Source organism: Telmatherina bonti (assembly GCF_933228915.1).
Source record: "Telmatherina bonti genome assembly, chromosome: 4".
Taxonomy (NCBI): domain Eukaryota; kingdom Metazoa; phylum Chordata; class Actinopteri; order Atheriniformes; family Telmatherinidae; genus Telmatherina; species Telmatherina bonti.
Genome location: NC_136622.1, coordinates 22,119,384 through 22,139,773, shown reverse-complemented (window position 1 = coordinate 22,139,773; position 20,390 = coordinate 22,119,384). Strand labels below are relative to the sequence as shown.

Genomic DNA, 20,390 nt, shown 5'->3' with positions numbered 1-20,390 from the left:
ATTCACACAAATTCAGTTCATGATGTAACCTTACATTACAGTTGCTAATAATTAGTGATTTCTTATGTCTTCAAAGTTTTGTCAAATTTAGATGAGAATATGAGAACTACTAAAACTGCTCATCATTAACTCCACCAGCATGTATCTGTTGCTTGTCTGTCTCTGTTTTTTTTTTTTGTTGTTTTTTTTACAACTTTATGCAAAAACTATTGGATGGATTTTATTTTGATTTTTTTTTCTGAGAATGGGTCTTTGTCTAACTTAGTGATCTGGATGCAGAGAGAGTGACTTGGATCACCTACTGGATCAAGGAATTTTTTAAGGATTCTTTATCATTGTGAGACAGGAGAATTTTCAGTATACAACTACCTAATAAACATTCAGGGTACTTGGCCAAAATTACAGGAGAATTTGCAACAGGTTTTACACTATTTGAATGAAAGATTTGGATCCAAGCAAAATTCTGGATACTATGATCCAAACTAGGAAAAACTAGGGGATCTTTTGATTTTCCATCACTGCAAGAGAACAAATTAAGATATAAACATCAAACAACACCACATATTTTGTGGATATATTTTCAGTGTTTTTAAGAAACTTATAGAATATACATATAAAATTAAGGTAGGACTATAACACAGTGTGGAAATCACAATATGAACAGAAATTAAATGCTTGGCGGAGGTCTGCACTCTCTGCATGTTTTTCTAGTTAAGTCTATCATAAAAACAAAATAAATGGCTGAAATCTTCTCATGGAATTAGTTCTGTCATTGCACACAACTGTGTATCAATATAATTCTGATTACTACTGTCTGCTCTGATGCCACTTTGCTTTGAAACTGTGTACATGCTTTGGGAAGGTGGAGTAAATAGGACAGATCATGTGGCCTGACAGACTAGAACGTTGCACTGAATGTGGCACTGGATTCATCTATAGGCGTGTGACCAAGCCACTGTGTGCCGCCTGTGTTTATGTGCATGTTTGTGTGTATTCATGTGATAGCTTAGCATTAGCTACAGAACTGCTCTCTGGGAGGGATGCCATGGTAATCCTGTGTTTGGCTCACTGTCACCGTCTCGCTCTTCTCTCACTCACCATCACTTCCTGTATCTCTCTTTTCTTTTTCACACTCTGCCTTTTTACCCTCTCTTAGCTGTTGCTCTATGTGTCAGGATCACCGTCTGTTTTCCACTGAAAATATTCATCTGTTTACAATATGTAATGTAATTAAACTGTAAATTTAAAAATGAAGTGTTTTGACTTCATTATGCCTGTGTGATGCATTCTATTTTATAACAAATAACCAGTAAAAATAGTTTTCCTTCATAGGATTTCAGTTGACCTCTTGCACTTTTAAATACAAAATTGGATAGAACAGATTTAGTATGCACTTTAAGCCATTTTTTTATTTTCAACAAATGGTTTACCAGCTTAAAATTGTTCTCTGTAAGGGCTATGGACAAAAACGCCAAAGCTAATGTAAAACTATCTGGTGACAAAACATATTCACAATGTTACTAAACGTAAAGCATGCCATATTTTCAAGCTGAATAGAACATTATTAAAAAAGGATATTTTAAATATCTAGGTAGGACTGAACAAGAGTTTTGGTAGAAGTAACATAGCCATGCTACTGCTGTGAAGCTCACTGACTAGGTGTTGGACCAGAAACAGTAATAGAGGCATGCCTATCGCTTGTTAGTGCAATATAAAGCGCCTGATCTCAAGGATTAGCCAAGGCTCTTGTTTTGGAATTACCACCAAACCAAACACATGACTGACTTTTCTCACAAAGCCAACAGTCAAATCAGATGGCTTACTATAACACTGCCCTCTTTTGTGAGGACGAGAGTCAGAGGGATGCATTTCTTCTCTTTTCCACAAGCCTGTCTCCCACCACATGTTGAATTCAAGCCATTTAACAATGCCTTCCATTAATTCTAGAAATGATAAAATCTGGTTGGCTTATAAAGACATAAACAGTACTCACATACTATTTCATGCCATTATTTTCCTCCCACTTTGATGTCAGAGCATAACAAAAAATTTATTACACTAGCGTGATGCTCTTACACCTACATCTTCAACAGCTGTCATAAAATACATATTAATCAGAGCCTAATGTCATATGACCATTTCCATTTCAAACATCTATACTTTACATTACAGACAACAGCAGTGCACCACTGTTATAATGTATTTAGTGACTAAATTTACTTAAAAAGAAAGATTTTCATTAAAGAAGGCAGGTCATGCAGTTCACTGTGAAAACTTGCAATTAGGCTGTAAAATCAAGACTAAAGGTTTAGTTTTTTTCTCTTACTCAGCTACAAACAACACTCCCCTTTTTAAACTTGCTCTCAACTGACAAACAATCACCCTGAATACAAGTAACAGATAATGTCCTGACATTTTCATATCGCTGTACATTTCAAATAATTAAATAAATGAGCAATATCGGACTTCTAAATAACCTAGGGGTAAATAAGAGTTTTTGATAAATAAAAGCATTTTCATTTGCATAAACCTTTATGTGTGGTGACTACCTAATGACTGATCTGACATGTGATAGTACCTGTTTATTGCAGACTGTATAGGTAAATATTTGGCTAAATAAAGTTTGTCTTACCTGAAGTTCACACCATGCCACCTCCACCCAAGTCTCTGTGTCTAGACCTTTATACACAGTCTTGAAGGCCCCTCTGCCCAGTTCAATGTCAAACTTGAGGAACCTTCCACCTGGAGAAGTAGCAACAGCCTTCATCTCTGCTTCCTCCTCCTGCTCGCGGTCCCTTTCCCTCACCCTCTGTACAGGTGCAGATGAAGGAGCATCTTTGCCAGGTTCATGGCCCTGAGAAGGGTCATGTTCCAAGGCTGCACATGAAGCACTCCCTTGCTGCTGAGCACTGCCAAATATCGGCTCTGTAGAGCACAGCTCCTGATTGGGGGAACTGTGGTGAGCCTCAGGAGGCACATCCACCTCATCATCCTCCTCACAAATCTCTACACTCTTTCTGAAGAAACGCTTCTCTCGTTTCAGTCGTTTCTGGCCAGAATCACAAGGTATAGAAGGCATTGAGACTAGGACTGGAGACTCTGCTTGTTCCTGGAAGGTCTCTTCTTCTTTACCTCCTCCTCCTCCTCTTCCAATTCCTCCATCCTCTCCTCCCTGCTCTCCTCCCGCTTGAGTCCTGGAGGAGGGGAAGTCCAAGTGAGTACTATGTGTCCTCTCCCTCTGTGAGCTGACCCTGCCCTCCAGCTCCGTATCCTCCTCCTTCTGGCCATCAGGTTTCTCCGAGGAGTCCTCTGTGCCTGTGGGCTCTCCTGGGTCAGTAGCCATTGGGAATGGTATTTCCCAACTCTCTTAGACCTCCTCCTCCTCCACCACCTCCAAACGTTTGCTCCTGTGACAGTCCCCGTCTCTCTTTTTTTCTGTGGTCACCCACTCACTCCGTTTAAATCTGCAAGGCTGTTCTCCCAGAGTTCAGGGGAAGACTTGATCAAACCAGGGACTCTCACACTTCTCCTCTGCCTTCTTCCTCGGTTTCCTTTTCTTTGCTGTTTTACATTAGCACAACATAGTGATTGAGCAGCTATTGAAGAATAACACTCTCCTCGTCATTTCTTGTGCTTTTTTTAAGAATCCACTTGTGCAGCAGCAGAAAACCACACGTCTCAGTCAAACACAAAACCAAGAATTTTTTCAAGCCTTTTGGGAAAGCTGCACAGCTTTTATCTAAATTGTTGTGCAAATATCTTCAAAGGAACCTACAAGACAAAAGAAAAACTCAGCATTAATCTCAAAATAGTTATGGGAGAAAATGACAGACAACCATGATGTACTATTTCTCTAAAGAGAATTTGACATATTTTATATTCAAGTAGATTCTGAAAGTCTCCATACTTTGCATGAAAGCTTTTCAAATGCTACTTGCAAAAGTGACAAGAAGTATCCATAATTAAATAAATAAATTGTTAATTCATATCATTTGAAAAAAAAAAAGCTTAATCTTTGCACTTTTAAACAAATATCAAACAAGCCAAGCATGCATTTATCAGCATTGTGACCTAAGTTGTGTTCAAAAGTTCCATTAGTCAACAGAAAGCTGCAGTTAAGAGAAAGCTATCCCAATCATTAAATATGGATGATGATCTACAGGCTAGTTGTGTGTGAATAATTCATATGCAGAGAGACTGTAGAACAGTATGGAAATGATTACAACACATCTATATCAGAGGGTTGATAGGCATACAAAGCTGTAAATATGATTATCATGGGTACAGGCATTAGGCCGCAGAATTGATCATACACAGTCCAGGCTTTTTACCAGATGGTAAACCATCTGAAAAACTGTAAGTCGGCCTCTCTTTGAGTTTATGTGTCAATATATGAGAGTAGGCTCCTTTCTAACTTTTCACACCTCCTCATTCACTCTTAATAACCTTTTGAGGTGTTGTCTCTTCTGTGCATTTTATAAGTCAAGAAGACCCTCTCAGCATCTACTTCAGAGCAGTTTCATTAAGACATCGGCTGACCTCAAGTTTCCCAGACGACAGTATCTAAGAAACAGAATTGAATCTCCAACAGCAAATGTACTGAAGCATAAAGTCACTATTCCACAGGTTGGAAAACAAAGCATGCTAATATAAACTGACCACAAAAGCTGTACAGAAGGTATGTCTGTACTGGGAAGTAACAGTTAAATAAAAGAGAAAGTGAGGTCACATCAGGGCAACTCACGTTTCATATTATTTTACAACCCAAACCATATTACTTTACAACTAAACATGTGAAACTCTCAAGCTTCTCCCATTAGGCAGTCTTGTCACTCACACCCAACCTATCTTGGGTTACAAGCTTAACTATAAAGATATCAACAAGGGCCACCCGTGACTCGCCAGCCTTGGCCTCTTAAATGTCACAGCAGTAAGTGTAGACCTTTTCCTCAATTATAACAATGCCAATCATCATCACTTGGGACTAATACAGTCTTTTAACTCCTTTGTAATGTGCTCATAAGCACTCACATCAAGTCCATTGTGTGTTTAGGTTCAAAGTAAACAAGTCTGACATGCAATGCCAGTAGCTGTCAGTCAAAGTAATACACAAAACACGATCACACCATGCAAAGAGACTCTTAAAGAAAAAGAAAAAATTCCAGTTAAGCAACTCCTGAAACTTCAATACCCAATTTAACAACGCAGCAAGTGTGTGCTTTTTTTTGCCTGCTTCTGTTAAGTATCGCAATAAGCTAAAATGTTAAGAATGAGAAAACAGAACAAACCAAATAGTGAATGTACAATGAGTGAAACTAAAGGAAAAGCAGCTTATTTACTGTAACCCATAGGAAACATGCCACTGAGTACAGTGAGACTAAAAAGGTAAAGCCTTACAGGATGTGAAGAGCATAAAGGGGGAAGTTGCCCTTTAAACAGGAGCTTATTCGTTCATGTCCGCAGGGCAAGGAGTTCCCATGAAAGCCACATACCGGACAGAGTTATCACAGTACATCAAACACGTTCAGCTTAATCACTGTCTCTCAAACCAAACCAGTCTCCCTTCCAAACTAACACACGCAGACACACACACATATCAGCACACAGATACAAATAACAGACACACACCAACAACTCAGAACGAACTTTGTGTCACTGTCTCACCGTCTTTTATTCACAGACAAAAACACACACACACACACCACAAGCAAACTGTCACTCACACCCAAACTGTATGTCCCCCTTTCATTGGAAGAATGCCGAAAGGAATTTCCTGACACCAGCCAAATGACCAAGCAACTACTCATGTGGGCATGCCTGCTGAACTAGAGTTGAAGATAATGACACAAATGCAGCAGCTAAAACAGTGACACCTCACTTAGGAAGCAAACTGACTCCAGCCTGTAGCGTACGTCAAGTTCCCATGTCAGATTCATTGTCCCATTACTTCTCCATCAGCGCTTGAGTTCATGAGAAGTGAACATCTGACATGCAGCACTGCGCTTGCCCTCAAGGCTTTTGGGAGGCTCCTGCAACACCTGCGTCAGCCTAATCATTTCTTAAATGTTCAACACAAAAACACTGTAGCATCTTCAGCCCAAACAAAAATTTAAAAAAAAAAAAGAAATTTCAAACTCCAACCTGGAAACTGACAGATAACCTATTTATTTTCACCACACTCTTTTGTTAGCTAAACTCCAGTCTGAATTATAAACAAATAGTTTGATGGTTAAACGTATAGACAGACATCTGACACAAACTGTAACTTTAAACGCAACAAAACACTGCATTTTTCAGTTCCTTTAGCTTACCAGACTGCCATTGAAAAATTAGACAGGCAGACAAAGGGAAAGCCAGGGGAGTCTGTGTGTGTGCACAGACAGCCATGTTTTGCAATAGAAGGGGACATGTAGATGAAAAGAGAGAATAAAATGTGGCGTGGGGGACAGGAAGGGACTGCAGTCGGTGGGAGCAAGCGGACAGTAGCGTTTGAAACACAGAGAGAGAGAGGGAAGGAGAGGTGGAGCAAGGGGGCCTGCTAGCAGAAGGGGTGGGAAAAATGCGTGAGTGAAAGAGAACAAGAGAGACATATAAAGGAGGGGGTGACACAGACAAAAAAGGGGGCGGGGGGGGGGGGGGGCAGATTTTGCCTGATAAAATATGTGCCAATGTTTGTGTGAATGAAAGCAGTGACTATAGCTAAAATTCTGCCCGAACAAAAGCAGCTACAGTTGTGCGTAGAGAGAGGAGAGGGGAGGAGAGAGGCGAGAGGAGAGGAGAGGGGAGGAGAGGAGAGGAGAGGAGAGGAGAGGAGAGGAGAGGAGAGGAGAGGAGAGGAGAGGAGAGGAGAGGAGAGGAGAGGAGAGGAGAGGAGAGGAGAGGAGAGGAGAGGAGAGATGCTTTATATGGTTTGTAAAGCTGAAAACACAAGGTGATTACATTAGCATGGGAATAGTTTCCATTGGTATGTTCAGTGTCACAACTTGACTGGGTGCAGAAGGAGGGAGGGGGGTTGTAAATTTCTAACTTTAAAGGTCGTAAAAGAGGAAGACATACTAAGCTGTAAAGTCTAGCTAATCTTTTTAATTGTTTTAATATCTTTTTATCTCATGTCTTCTTTTTAAGACGTCAGTGAAAACAACTCAAATAATATCAGCAATAATAATAACATAATACCTTTTTTGCTAATTTAAACACAAACTTTCAATTTCATTCTAACAAAACTATTTGACTAAATGTTAGTCACTGATTTGGATTATCCATTAGATGTATTTATTTCTGCCTTACTCACATGAACTGTCTCCTGGAAAAGGGGAACATATTTATGACTGCTGTGACTACCAACTAAATCAACCATCAACTTTACCATGTTTAAAACAGAAAAACCTTTTCATTTTATTAATGGTCAAAACCAGGGGGGCCCGAATCCAGTCCTCAACATCTACCATCCTGCAACTTTTAGATGTGTCCCTTCTCCAAAGGCTGAACTCACTCTTCAGCATGTCTTTCAGCTCTTCAGCATGTCTTTGGGCACCCCTGGTCTGAACATAAGTCTTTCAGAAAGTCAGAGGTACAGAAAAGTCAGATTCAGCTCAGGATGAAAGTATCCAGCCTTGTCTTCTTAATCTGCACCTTAAAAACACCATAAAGAACTTTTGCCATTTTCCCCGTCATGCGCCCCTTATAGACGGCTAATTCTGCATCCATCTTGCATCCTATTTGACCTGTTAGCTCTCTCCAGCCAGCAAAAGACAATCTTAGACTTTAGTTTGGTCCCTTTCTCTCTTTTAAAGTTCTTGCTTTCTTTGCTGAAATTCACCTTGTGCTTTGCTAGCATGAGCTTTCAGTTAAACCACTATATGCTCTCTGATTTGAGGATTATTCAGTTTAATTTGAGCCTAAATGTATGTTTGTATGATAAAATATGGCTGTGTAAAGCTGAATAATCTCAAATAAGACAGATGTAGAAGGGGAGGGTAGATTTTGTGGCACTGGGCTGCTATTGACCATCCAATTGTCCAAGTCGCATACTTTGTGTATCTTTGACTTTGAATTTAATCCTGTAACTACATCCCACAACTCGATGGCAGACATGTGAATTGGACATCAACAATTAGATGCTGTTGTCAACAATCCCTCCACCGCACCAGAAATCCAATATGGCTGCCAACCTGTGATGCCGCAATATATAATTAGAGGAGTAATTTTACTTCCATCATAAACTCTGGGTCAAATTCAACATATTTTTCATCTACATATATGCCTTAAAACTTAAGCTCTCAGGTCTGTACCAAGACCCAACTTATAGAAAAAGTCTGTTGTCTGTCTCCTTTAAAAACTAAATGTAACTATCCCCTGATTACAACCTTAGTTGTCATGCTTGTTGTATTTCTTCCAGTCTTGGCTGCTTTGCTTTGCATCAGAGCTGCACAATATATCATTTGAGCACCATCATCTCAGTGTACATGCGTGCAACAGTCACACTACATGTCCTGCAGTGTAAGAGGCAAATTACCTTGATGCTCTCATCAATTTCAAGGGAACTTGACTATCAGCATTCCCGTCTGTACAACAAGAGGAAATAATAAAAGATAGCAGGAATAACTCTCAAATACAGACAAAATACATACTTGCAACATTCACAAAAAGGTGAGGAAGGTAAGGTAGGTTAAGTGACAAAAAGATGGCAGAAGTGCAGCACAATTCAAAGTGCAATTCAAGTCATCTTGAAAATTCCTATATTTTTTTATGTCGCAATATAAATACATATATAGCTGATTTAGAAAAGTTCGTTTTTCCATCATCTTGCATCCATACTGTAATTCTTAAGCTGATCACCAAACTGAATGAGTTTGGTAAGAGGGTAGCAGGATCTCATCTATTATCTAGCACAATCACTTTTCTGGAAAGAAATGAGAGCAAAATCTACTCATATTTTAGAGATGGAATATTTATCGGCCTTTGGAATAAATCAAATCAAAGCCAAATTCAAATCTCCCTGCAACACCAACTTTTTCATGCAACATTTGAGTCTATCCATTTTTCCCCCAGTTCAGCATTACTTCTGCTGGGATTTAGAGAGGAGATGGCGGTTGAGTGATGTGAGGAGACAGGGCAGAGGTGGCACAAGGGCTGAGAGCTGCTGGCCAAAAATTCAAATGGGCTCTATGTCAAGGGACAGCTATACTGAAGATCAGAAGTCTCATCTGAACTCCACAGTTCAGCTGTTAACCTCACAGACAGATAAAAACAAAGGCCACGATCCTAAGCGGGGTCATTTTTAACAGGGATCATTACTGCCATACGGTCACAGAGCTGTAAGTGGCAGGTGTAAGCCTTCAAGCAGCTCAGTGTGATTCTGCTGCTATCATACTGAAAACCAGGAGGTAATCAGGATCGAGCTGTGATTATGTTGTTTTAATTATATAAATTACAAAGCCAGGAAACACGTTGTCCAATACAACTAGGGATAAGACAACACTAAAAACTGAACCCACTGTTAGGTCTTTGTTAACATCATAGCAAGCACAAATAAGGCAGCTATTGTACAACTTCTCTTTCTCAGTAACACCACAACTTATTTAGCACATGTATCCTCTTTATCTGGTCTCTTAAAAACTAACAAAAAATATCAAATGCTGGCTTTTCAAATCAAGCTCACAATAGTTGTTCTCTTCCCATTAGGGAAATACAAGGCTGAAAACACAACAAGGACTTTTGTCCAATCCAGGTCAAGCATGGGAGACTCCAGTGTAGGTAGCAGCACACACAGAGTACTGTTCCCTGAGAGACAGAGAGAATATGTGTTATCTAACCCCGTTTTTGTTCGCTTTTATTCCCCTCAGCAGGCACAACCATCCAACTCCAAAGAATATATCTAATCCAGGTGAGAGAAAGGCTCCTTAAGCGGCCGATGATGAATCAGGATTACACATTAAAACAGTTTAATACACCTGAAACTTGTATTAACATCTGAACCCCTTTTATTACTTATGCAGTCTCTTAAATTGTATGCATTATGAAGGACCCAAAGGTAATGAAAATGTTCAGCGCTCTAACAAGTGTCAGCTTTTTTTTTTTCCCCCCTCTTCACACACACAATTTATTCTAAAACACCTGACAAGTTATTGTTTGTTTTGTTGCTTTGTTTTGTTTTGTTTTTTTCTCCCTAATTTTTAAACACGTTGTAACTATGTTGCAATGTGTCTTGCTGCCATGACTGGCTGTGGAGCAGTTAACGTGTTATTTATAGTCTACAGCATACACAGCACAATGATGCCTGGATGTGCAGGCAACATGAAATCCGGCTATTGGCTAGCCGTGAGCTCAGTTGACTTTAAAAACGCCAAGCAAGACGCGAGGCACAACCACCATACAGGGAAAAGGCAAGTGACTGGGATCACTGACACCACAAATCAAAATCCCCAATCCCCATGCCTCCAGCACCTTTTACTTCTTTTAACTGATGGGTTTAGAGTCCGACAGTCTGGGTGCCTGTAGGTTTGCACCTGACTTTCGTGATTTTACACTGCATAGTGAAGTGCAAAGTATTAATTTTGAGGAAAAAAAATGATCTTATAGAAACAGTCTGGACAAAATCAGCATACTGGATGGCACCACAATGAACAACATAGCATATTAGATGGCATCACAATGTAAATAACGCTATCTGCTATCAATACTGAAATACAAAATAAGCTTAACTCACCCAAATGTAACATCGTAGCTCGTCGGTCCTGTTATGTCTTCATTTTAAGCACGAGCTGCTCAGCCACTGATAGCTAGCAAACTCACTGTTAACTGGATTTTTATTACCTATTTACAAACGTGACGTTTATTTACACGAGATTTACACTAGCCTGTCTATCTTCAAAATTATTTTACACCCACTGAGAAAATGCAACAATAAAAAGCTTTTAGAAAAAAGTGGCGAATCCGTTTGTTTTTCTTCTTCCCCCCTGCATTTCAGAGGCTTGTCGCGGCGTTATCGCCTTGCAAATCCCCACCGGAGTCGTCGAGCCGCGGTCTGTGTGAGAGGCAGGGAGCGCTTGTGGTTCGTGTTCCAGCTTAGGAGATGCTTGCCGTCGGTTTACAGTTTTTTTTTTTTCTAATTCGTTGCTTCGTTTGTCGGCTCCAAGTTGTAAGGCCGGTAATTTCTGGCGGTCTGAAAAATATCAGTAACTTATGTACATAATTTACAACGGACGACTCCAACGGCCTTCAGCAGATTCGCCAGTGCACTGTCGGAGCGCGCGCTGCCTGCCAGGTCTCACTCGCCACGGGGATCCTCGTCATCTCTAGCATGAATACAGTCATGTTACCTCGCGTTGTCACTAGAGGGCAGTGCGCTACATGTTTATCTCACATATGGTCTAAATATTCACGGATTGATGTGATTTTGCTGCTTTCAAGTGCTCGTTGTAAGATTGGATTTCTCTAAAGGAATGGATTTCCCAACAGTACACAGTAAGAGTAAACAACTGAATTTCGTGTTAGTCTTAAATATACAGGAAATTTAAGATGTATTTTGATACAGCAAATACTGTAGCTTTCGGCTTATTAGTTCTGGTCAAACTAATTTCTACAAAGTGAATACATATATTTAAGATGGAAAATCGTATTTAAGAAATATAATACGCACCAATTACAATAAAGCTAAGTAGGAAGTTCCAGCTCATCGCTTATATTCTTCATAAAACAACTGAGGACAGCCAGCCTACAGTATGATTTACGTATCATAATCCATTACCAATGTTTGTTTCAAATGTCGCAAATCATTGTTCGAATTCAGTTTAAAATGTCGCAAATCATTGTTCGAATTCACAATTTTACTAACAACACTTGAAAGCCCCATGATACATCTGACTGTAACAATAAAATTTACTATATTGATCGATATTACACCGATGTCTCCTGTTTCAGATTACACCATGATCCACTTATAATCAATGCTGTTAATGAATTAATTATCAAACAAAAGAGGCTACAATCAGTGCACAAGCTTTATCCGCACAGCAGAGCATATAATTAAAGAAGAAAATGCCTTGAGTAGAATGAACTGAGTAACCTCCTGTGAGACTTGGAGCTTTGTCGCCCCCTGTTGGCACTAAGATCTGCACAAATCACAAAATATTAATTCACAAAGATTTTAAGACATTTTTATTAATAAGTTTTTTGTTATAATACAACCCACAGCAATGTTTTGTAGAAAAAAACTTAAATGGATAAATCCAGATAAAGAGATCAAGACTTTTAAAACCCATGTCTATCACTACAAGGGAAAAACCATATTTCTTCACATTTTTCCATGTACTAGGACTGCAAGCAGCCAAGTGATTACATTCATCATTTCCATAAACATATGCAAACACCCACAAAACAAACAACAGAACCCCCACATGGAAGATATACATTTAGACAAATCACTCAGTGGAAACATGCTTTTAGGCCTGAGACTACATTAAATCCATTCAAGGTTTAATGAGCCCAAACAATTAAACTGTTGTATTCTCTGTTAAATTATAAAAATAAATAGCTTCATCAAAACAGGACTTAGGCTGAAGAAATCTGTAAACATGTTGCAAGAAACAACTGCTGTGCATCAAAGAAAATAATGGCAGCTATCTCAAAGCATTGCAATATTACTGAAACATAAGAAATGAAATATTTAACAGGATGAAAATATATTAGTGAATTCAAATACAAACTATTCACAAACTCCGTGCATAGGATTATTGAAACAACAAAAGCAGATCCAGGTTTTTTTTTTCCTCTTGCTGATGTAGACTGAGTTAAACAGTGCAAGAATTCAACTCATTCCTGTTTCTCTGGTTCACGTACACACACCCAACTGGCAGTTTTGAAGAGAGGAAATGTATCAGTTTCTGAGAATGGCTTTGGAAGATCTACTCCTGCTGTATTCATTCAATTGTCACTTTTACACTTTGGTCATCAATTATTTTGACTTTCAAGCTTTCTCTCAGCTATTTCGTTATTAGTAAAACATCATATCACCTCGCAAAGCTCAATTCCAGAGCACTGTTCAAACCACTTCCAAGTCAAGGTATCCTGTGCATTTGATTTATTCCTCAGCCATGAGAGGGAAAACAAAGTCCTATTGGTGACCAGCATTTCTCTCAAATGGTTTCAGCTCTTTAGACGTTCCTTGCTTTTAAAAACACACTCTGTTCCTGTTCAGGTGTTATCACAGTCAATGCGAGATGGTGCAGGGCAGAGTTAACCTTCAAGTGGGGGCCGGAGTGGAATGCAGCCATCCATCTCCAGAGACTCAGGCCAGCCTTCATATTTGTTGTTGCTCTTACTGTTCTTCATTCGCTAAATGGGAATGCAGGCAGGCAAACAGAACTTGAGTGGACAGAGTGGGAACAGGTTGCAACAACACAGCAGCGACTACAACTCAATGTGTTTGTACTGTTCTGAACCTGACAGAAAACTCAGCAAGCATTTTCCAAAGCTCACATTAAGTAATCAGATTCAGCATTCCCTAAAACACACATAAACGCAGAGACAGTACAAGCTTTTAAAATATCCATTTAACCAAACAATCCCTGTGTAAAATATACTATGAAGTGTGCTTAAAATAGGGAAAAATGGAGAAAATCTAACAAATCTAACAGATGATTGAAGTAAAAATAAATTTGTCTTTTGTCGGCTAAGCAGATCCCGTTTCATCACTGCTTTCTCAGCTGCATAGCACTGGTTAAATTTGTCAACAGGTTCCTAACATTCAAACATTTATTTTACTCATGTTTTAAATGAGATTATATGATTACATTATTATGTTTCATGCAGCCACAAAGCCATTATAAACACTTTTTTTTTTTTTTTAGTACTAACATACCTGCTCAAAGGGACTCTTATTCTCGATGCCTTTGGCTCCAACAAACACCCAGCTGTCTCTAAAAGCCAGCTCCTTCACTGCAGTGCTCCCAAGCTCCTCAAACAATCGTCGAGACTCATCATTTAGTCTACCAGAGACAAAAGAAAGAAAGAAATAACAGATCATGTCACGACCTTAGTATTTTAGTAAAAGCTTTTCTATTCAACATTAAGGAAACAATGTTAGTGTTCTGTTAAATGTAAAATAAACTAAACTTAATGTTTGCTTTGTGCAAACATGATCCAGTCTGTCTGGTGATGATGTAATAATCTCCGCTGGAATTGAAATATAAGTGTGTAATAATTCTATAAACTGGATTTGTGGACTTCGCCAGTCTAAATCAAGCAGCCTTATTTGCAAAGGGCGTTTCACGGCAACAGGGAGAGGACGTATCATGGTGTTTTGTTTCACTGAAGAAGCATCAAGTGTTCAAATAACCTAATATCAGACAATATTTCACCCTCGACTTTGTGTGTTTGACATCTGCAACTAAGATCCTTAAGACCATCTGTAACAACCTTTGTTTACTAAACATGATTTTTACAGGACTTTTGTTTAATAAGCACACAACACAATTTCATCACATATATTGTGCAATATTTTCTAGAATGGAGTAAGAAAGGTATCAATGGCAATGTGTAAGGGAACTTACACAAATGAATGTGGCTATAAAGGTGATAGTGCATTTGTTCTCCGTGTTATTTAACCATTTTCATCAGTAGTGTTCAACATTAATCACATTTAACAAATTATTCACAACATTCTGACAAAAACATTTGCAACCTAAATATAACTAGATTTGGTTGATGGTTGTATAATAAATATGACCTGACGTGTTAAATTAAAAGCAGCGTTCTGAAATGGTTTCATACTTTGTAGCAGCGTCGTCAAAAGATGCCACAAACACCAGGGTTCCCTCGTGGAGTGGGCGTAGAAACTTCAACAGTTCAGAAACATCTGAAAACAAACATGAGATGGAGATGTGAGCAGAGCTTCATGGGCCACGTTTATCACCAGAATTGAAATCCACTTCAAACATTTATTAGACAAGCATGATTTTAATCACCTCCTGCCCACATGTCAAAGGTCTTTGTTTCTATAAGTTCGCCGGTCACCCCTGGAGCAAAGAAACATCAGCAAATATTAGAAAAAAAGAGACAGAAACCCAACAAAGAGTTAAAATAATGAATACCTTTTATTTTTATCTACAGTTACAGGCAGCTATGCATGCTCAAGGTGTTCCTTGGGGGACAGAATTACAAAGTCATCCGCTACACTTGATACTAAACACTAAAGGCAAGAACAATGGTATTGTCTTTGACTTGTAAAAATTTATAACTAAAGCCTATCACAAACCTTTACCATTTATAAGACTCTGGAGGATGGATTTTAATACCAATTCAGATGTAGATTTTCATACTATATGCTCAAATGTATCTCTGTCATCTAGGAACCCAGATCATCAAATGATCCACTATGAATTTATTCACAGGTTTTATCTGACTCCTCAGAGATTGCATCAAAAGAAAGCCAGAGACGACCCATTTTGTGATTTTTGTCCAGACAAAAACCATTGCCACTTTTTATCATAAGGTCTGGCTGTGTCCAGAGGTTAGCGATTCTGGAATGATGTTGCGAGTATTGTGTCATACATACTTGGAAGGGCCGTTCCCACACACAGTGTTTGCTTCTACTTAATGCAACATCATCCCTAAAACTAACAACTAATAGCAAACGTCTGCTGCTGGCTGGGTTACCAGCCACTAAAAAAAATGATAGTATGTCAGTGACTATCACATACATTGTCAGTGAAGGAATGGCTTTTCCTTTACCTTGATATTGTGCCATTGGAATTCTCAACAGCTCATTTACACAATGCTAAAATGTTAAATATCAATTGCTGGTTTAAGCTGTCAGAGAAAATAATTAATATGCTGTAAACATCTATGGTCTATTTGAACCATGTATTTAACAATGTATGTACATGGTTTAAGTTTAGGTCCTCTTTGTTCACCCTTTTTTGTTTTTCCACTTTATAAATATCTCTGTGGATATTGTCATGATGGAGGAGATAATTTCTGACCTGCCAAAGTCTATGTCAAGTAGAAACGGTGACTTGACCTTATATATGCCAATGTACAACTGATCCCCTTGGGATGGAAACTTACTTTGTAAATAACACACAACTAAAAAAAAATTGATCACAAAAAAAATTAAATAATGAATGCCACACTGTTGAAAGCCAAAAGATAACTCTCTTACCATTGACTAAAGCGATGTTTAGCCCCCTACCAACGTTGTTCTTCACACTGCTTAATAACCTGTGAAATAGAAACACAGGTATAACACATGCATGCTTGTTGACACACTTATTGACACTTTCTGACACTGAAAAGGCACCAAAATGTGAAAGGGTCAAGACAACAAACAAGAGATGATGGACACACTGAAACAATACTTGCATTTAGCTCCCCAGACAGATTTGGAGGCCTGGTTATGAGAGCACGGAAGAAACAACAAACCAAAGAATGAAACAAAACAAAAAGGTGACAGAAGAGGGAGACAAAGACATAGATGACATAGATAAATTCTAAATGCTGAATCTCACATCTTATCCTCCAAGCAGACTTTCGGGCCAATGACATTTGCAGCACCAGACACCAGACGGAAAGCCAGATGTTTCGGCGGGCAAGGAGCTGAAAGTCCACATTTATACTTTCTGGGGCGCAGCTCAGCTAAATTACGTGGTAAAATAGTAAATGGTGATAAGATGAAAGAAAAAATGCAATTTAACAAACCTTTATTGAATGATTTTCTTCTACTTACCAGGTGTTGGTTCCTCATTTGTACCTGAAAATAAAAAGTTTATAAATCAAATGAACAAACCTTATCTGAGGAAATACTCAACCTGATCAACTTAAACACAGATCATCTATCATGTACTTCAAACATCTCTGAATAGTAGTTAATCACAAGCATTTCACCTATTCAGTCTCCAGTGTACACAATTTTTTTTAAAAAAATTAAAAACCCCAATTAAACAAGCAGAACCCACACCCTCGTTTTCCATTTGCTTGTTATATCTGATCAGCAACAAAACCAAGTCACAACCATAATTAAATCATTATTTATTAATTAGACTGTTGGTACCAGATATCGGGTGGGTGGGACATGAAAAATAAACATGCATTTTACTCATTCTCCCTTTCGAGTACCTACACACCATTAGAAAGCTTAGATTTATAAGATTTGAATGATGTATACCAGGGGTATTTAACTCAGTCCCAAGAGGCCCACAATCCTGCAGGTTTTTAATGTATCTCTGCACCAACACGCCAACCTCAAATTAATGACTTAAATGTTGGATCCATTTATTTTGGGTCAGGTACCTTAAAGCAGCGATAAACTGAAAACCTGCCGACATGCAGCCCTTGTGGGACAGAGCTGAATAGCACAGAAGCATATAAGATCAGGTTACAATCATAACTGTAATAAACACTTTCCGCAAAAATGATTATGTTACATCAGCAATGGTTCAGTAAAGCAGGTCTTTTACCTATAAAGTCCTGTTTTAGGCAGAAATCAGAAGATTTTAAGCAATTGATTAATCATAAAATCATATCAAAGATCTTCCATTTTGACAGAAAAACAGCAAGAACAATGAATGTCTGGCAATTCTGTTTGACAAACTGTTCATAATAATTTGCTGCCTATCTAGAAGTCCTTACCACTGAAGAAATGTCTCACAGATGAACCATTTTCCCCTCCAAACAAGGTGTTTGCTAGCAGCCAGGTGAGCCCCACCAGGAGCAGCACAACCACAGCTCGCAGGGGGACTGTTAGGATGATCCATACACACTGGTTAAGACTAAAGGCAGTCAAGATTGCAAGTCACTAAAATATGTATGAAAAAGAAAACCCACCTGTCAATCTCATTATTCACCCTCTCATAGACCTGTACAAAGAGAAGAAAAAGTAACAACAAAGTGCAACTTTACTTTCTGACATTTGTAAAAATGAATAAAAAGATATTTGAAACAACAGGGCATACTTCTTTTTATCATTATGTTTCATTATTATTACTATCAGCAATGTTCTTTTAGCAACGATGAGGACGTTTCACATGATTATCAACCAATCACTGCCATCTGCTTGCTAAATCAGGTTTGCTAACCAACTCATTTAGAGTCATTTCAACAAGTCTTTCCAAAAAACAAGAGAAGTTTGTGTGGGTGTGTGTTTTTGTTTGTTTTTAGTCAGTCAAGATGGCTCTGCATAATATGGCGCTGGTCAAGAAATGAACAGAAAGTACAATTTAAAATGAAAATGCAGAGGCTAAATTATCTCTACCATATATACTTAGAAATGAAAAACGACTCGTCTACCTACGAAACCGAAGCTTGAACAGTTATTAGCTCGATATGCCGCCTTTGCTGAGACGTAAAATCTGTAGAAGTTAGGAGCAGAATGGGGGACTACTGCTTCGGCTGTCCCTGGAGTTAAACTATTTTTTTCGCTGTTTCTTCATTGACGCGCTATGAACTTTAATGAGATACCATAAAAATAAAAAAAGACTAAAATCGAGAAGCCTGGTTTACGTTTAATAACAGTGCTAGCGATAAGCATGGACATTCAGATTTGTCTTCCTGATCAGTTCCAGTCGGTGCGCACAGAGTCTGCGCATCATGAAACACGTGACCAAAACGACATATTTCTTCTTCTTCTTTTTCTTTTTAAGTGTTTTCTCTTGAATTGATAAATTTATCTTAACAACCATCCTAGGAAATAAACTTTTTTTTTCTTTTTCATTTTTATTATTATTATTTATAGTTGAGTAAACTCCACCTCATTAACCATAGACATCATATATATGTAGACGCCTCATTGTATCACGCCGCCTATACGAGCTGACGTCTCATTGCGCCGCCATCTTGGATGGGTCACCCATTCGCCTCCAATGCATTTATTTGTAAGGTGTAGGTCCAACCACGACAAAAACTCCACGGATTTTTACCTGTTTTTCCTCACAGTTTGGTTTGTTACAAAGGGCAGAGATATTGTTATGATACAGATCACTGTAAAACATTAAAAAACAACGTGCTTTTAAGTTAAAATATTTTGACAAGTCCTATAGTTAGGGATCATTAGCTATCTAACTATCCCTTTGTTATGTTGCGATAGGTTTAGACTGCTGAGGGACATTTCCTGGTACACAAGGGCTGCTAATTTTCCTTGGAGTAAGATTTAATGAAGACAATCCAAATTTTGCTGTATACAGAACATACACATACATACACACACACACACACACACACACATATATACACACACACACACACACATATATATATATATATATATATATATATATATATATATATATATATATATATATATATATATATATATATATATATATATATATATATATATGAAATGAAAAATACTTTATTAATCTATTAATCCCAAAGGGAAATTCAATATTATAGTATATAATAATTTACTGGAGGAGGTCTTGTTCTGGAGGCTGATGGCTGCTGGCAGGAATGATCTTCTGTATCTTTCAGTCTTGCATCGAACCTGAAGAAGCCTCTCACTGAACACACTTTGCTGTTTCATCACTGTGTTGTGGAGAGGGTGTGAAGAGTCCTCCATCATCTTCATCAGCTTGTGCAGCATTCTTCTTTGGACAATCAGGTCCAGCGGCTCCAGAGTTACTCCAAGCACAGAACCAGTTTTCTTGATCAGTTTGTTGATTCTCTTCAAGTCTCTGGTTCTGATGCTACTACCCCAGCAGATGGCTGCAAAGCTGACTGCACTCTCCACAACAGACTTATAAAAGATAACGTGACCTCTGACCTTTCTAATAGATGTATTCAGTGTTGCATTTCCAGTCCAGTTTGTTGTCCAGCTGAACTCCTAGATACTTGTATTCCTCCACCATCTCCACCTCCTCTCCCAGGATGGAAACAGTGCTTTGTTTATTCTTGTTCCTCTTGAAGTCAACAATAATCTCTTTTGTTTTGCTGCTATTTAATATGAGATTATTGTCACCGCACCATTTCACAAACTGACTGACCAGTTCTCTGTACTCTGCTTCTTGTCCATCCCTGATACACCCCACAACTGCAGAGTCATCAGAGTATTTCTGCAGATGACAGGACGCAGAGTTGTACTGGATGTCTAAGATGTACAGTGTGAAGAGGAATGGCCAGAGTACAGTTCCTTGTGGTGCACCAGTGCTGCTGACCTCCATCTCAGACACACAACCTTTCAGTCTCACAAACTGTGGTCTGTTTGTGAGGTAGTCATAGATCCAGGTGGTTGTGGAGGTACACCAAAAAGTAGTAGAAAAAAAAGCGTAGCTTCATATATTAGTAACGAAGCAGAGCGCTGGAGGATTTAATGTACTGCACAAAGGACAATCATGAGACAACAAGTGGGAAGAAGACATTACATTTGACAAAGAATGAATGAAGAATAAAATAAA

The 20,390-nt window shown here is 38.6% G+C and overlaps 2 protein-coding genes across 5 annotated transcripts in view; both read right to left on the bottom strand.

Annotated features, from left to right (window-relative positions):
• Positions 1-3,343, bottom strand: part of wnk3 (WNK lysine deficient protein kinase 3) — a gene marked incomplete at its 5' end in the record, with an annotated part of 32,523 nt that extends 29,180 nt beyond the window's left edge. For all 3 annotated transcript variants that reach the window (XM_079239289.1, XM_079239290.1, XM_079239291.1), the window contains one exon: positions 2,633-3,343. In XM_079239289.1, the coding sequence (XP_079095415.1) occupies positions 2,633-3,343 (711 nt within the window). The remainder of the gene's footprint in view (positions 1-2,632) is intronic.
• Positions 3,344-12,152: 8,809 nt separating this feature from the next.
• On the bottom strand, positions 12,153-18,541 carry fam3a (FAM3 metabolism regulating signaling molecule A). Of its 2 annotated transcripts, none has more exons than XM_079239299.1 (10): positions 18,286-18,541; positions 17,824-17,855; positions 17,629-17,736; positions 16,727-16,750; positions 16,509-16,635; positions 16,163-16,221; positions 14,967-15,017; positions 14,773-14,857; positions 13,862-13,988; positions 12,153-13,335 (listed from the first exon to the last, which is right to left on the bottom strand). In XM_079239299.1, the coding sequence occupies exons 2-10, from the start codon at positions 17,834-17,836 to the stop codon at positions 13,237-13,239; spliced, it is 693 nt and encodes a 230-aa protein (XP_079095425.1). In that variant the 5' UTR covers positions 17,837-17,855; positions 18,286-18,541; the 3' UTR covers positions 12,153-13,236. The 2 variants fall into 2 exon arrangements, with proteins under 2 accessions (XP_079095425.1, XP_079095426.1); XM_079239300.1 differs by having other exon boundaries at positions 18,290-18,541.
• Between the last annotated feature and the right edge of the window lie 1,849 nt (positions 18,542-20,390).

Coding starts and splice junctions, on each gene's coding strand:
- fam3a (XM_079239299.1), bottom strand. Junction 16,751..17,628: donor TGTGAGACATTTCTTCAGTG/GTAAGGACTTCT, acceptor TTTTATTTTCAG/GTACAAATGAGGAACCAACA. Junction 15,018..16,162: donor AAACATCGCTTTAGTCAATG/GTAAGAGAGTTA, acceptor TCTTTGCTCCAG/GGGTGACCGGCGAACTTATA.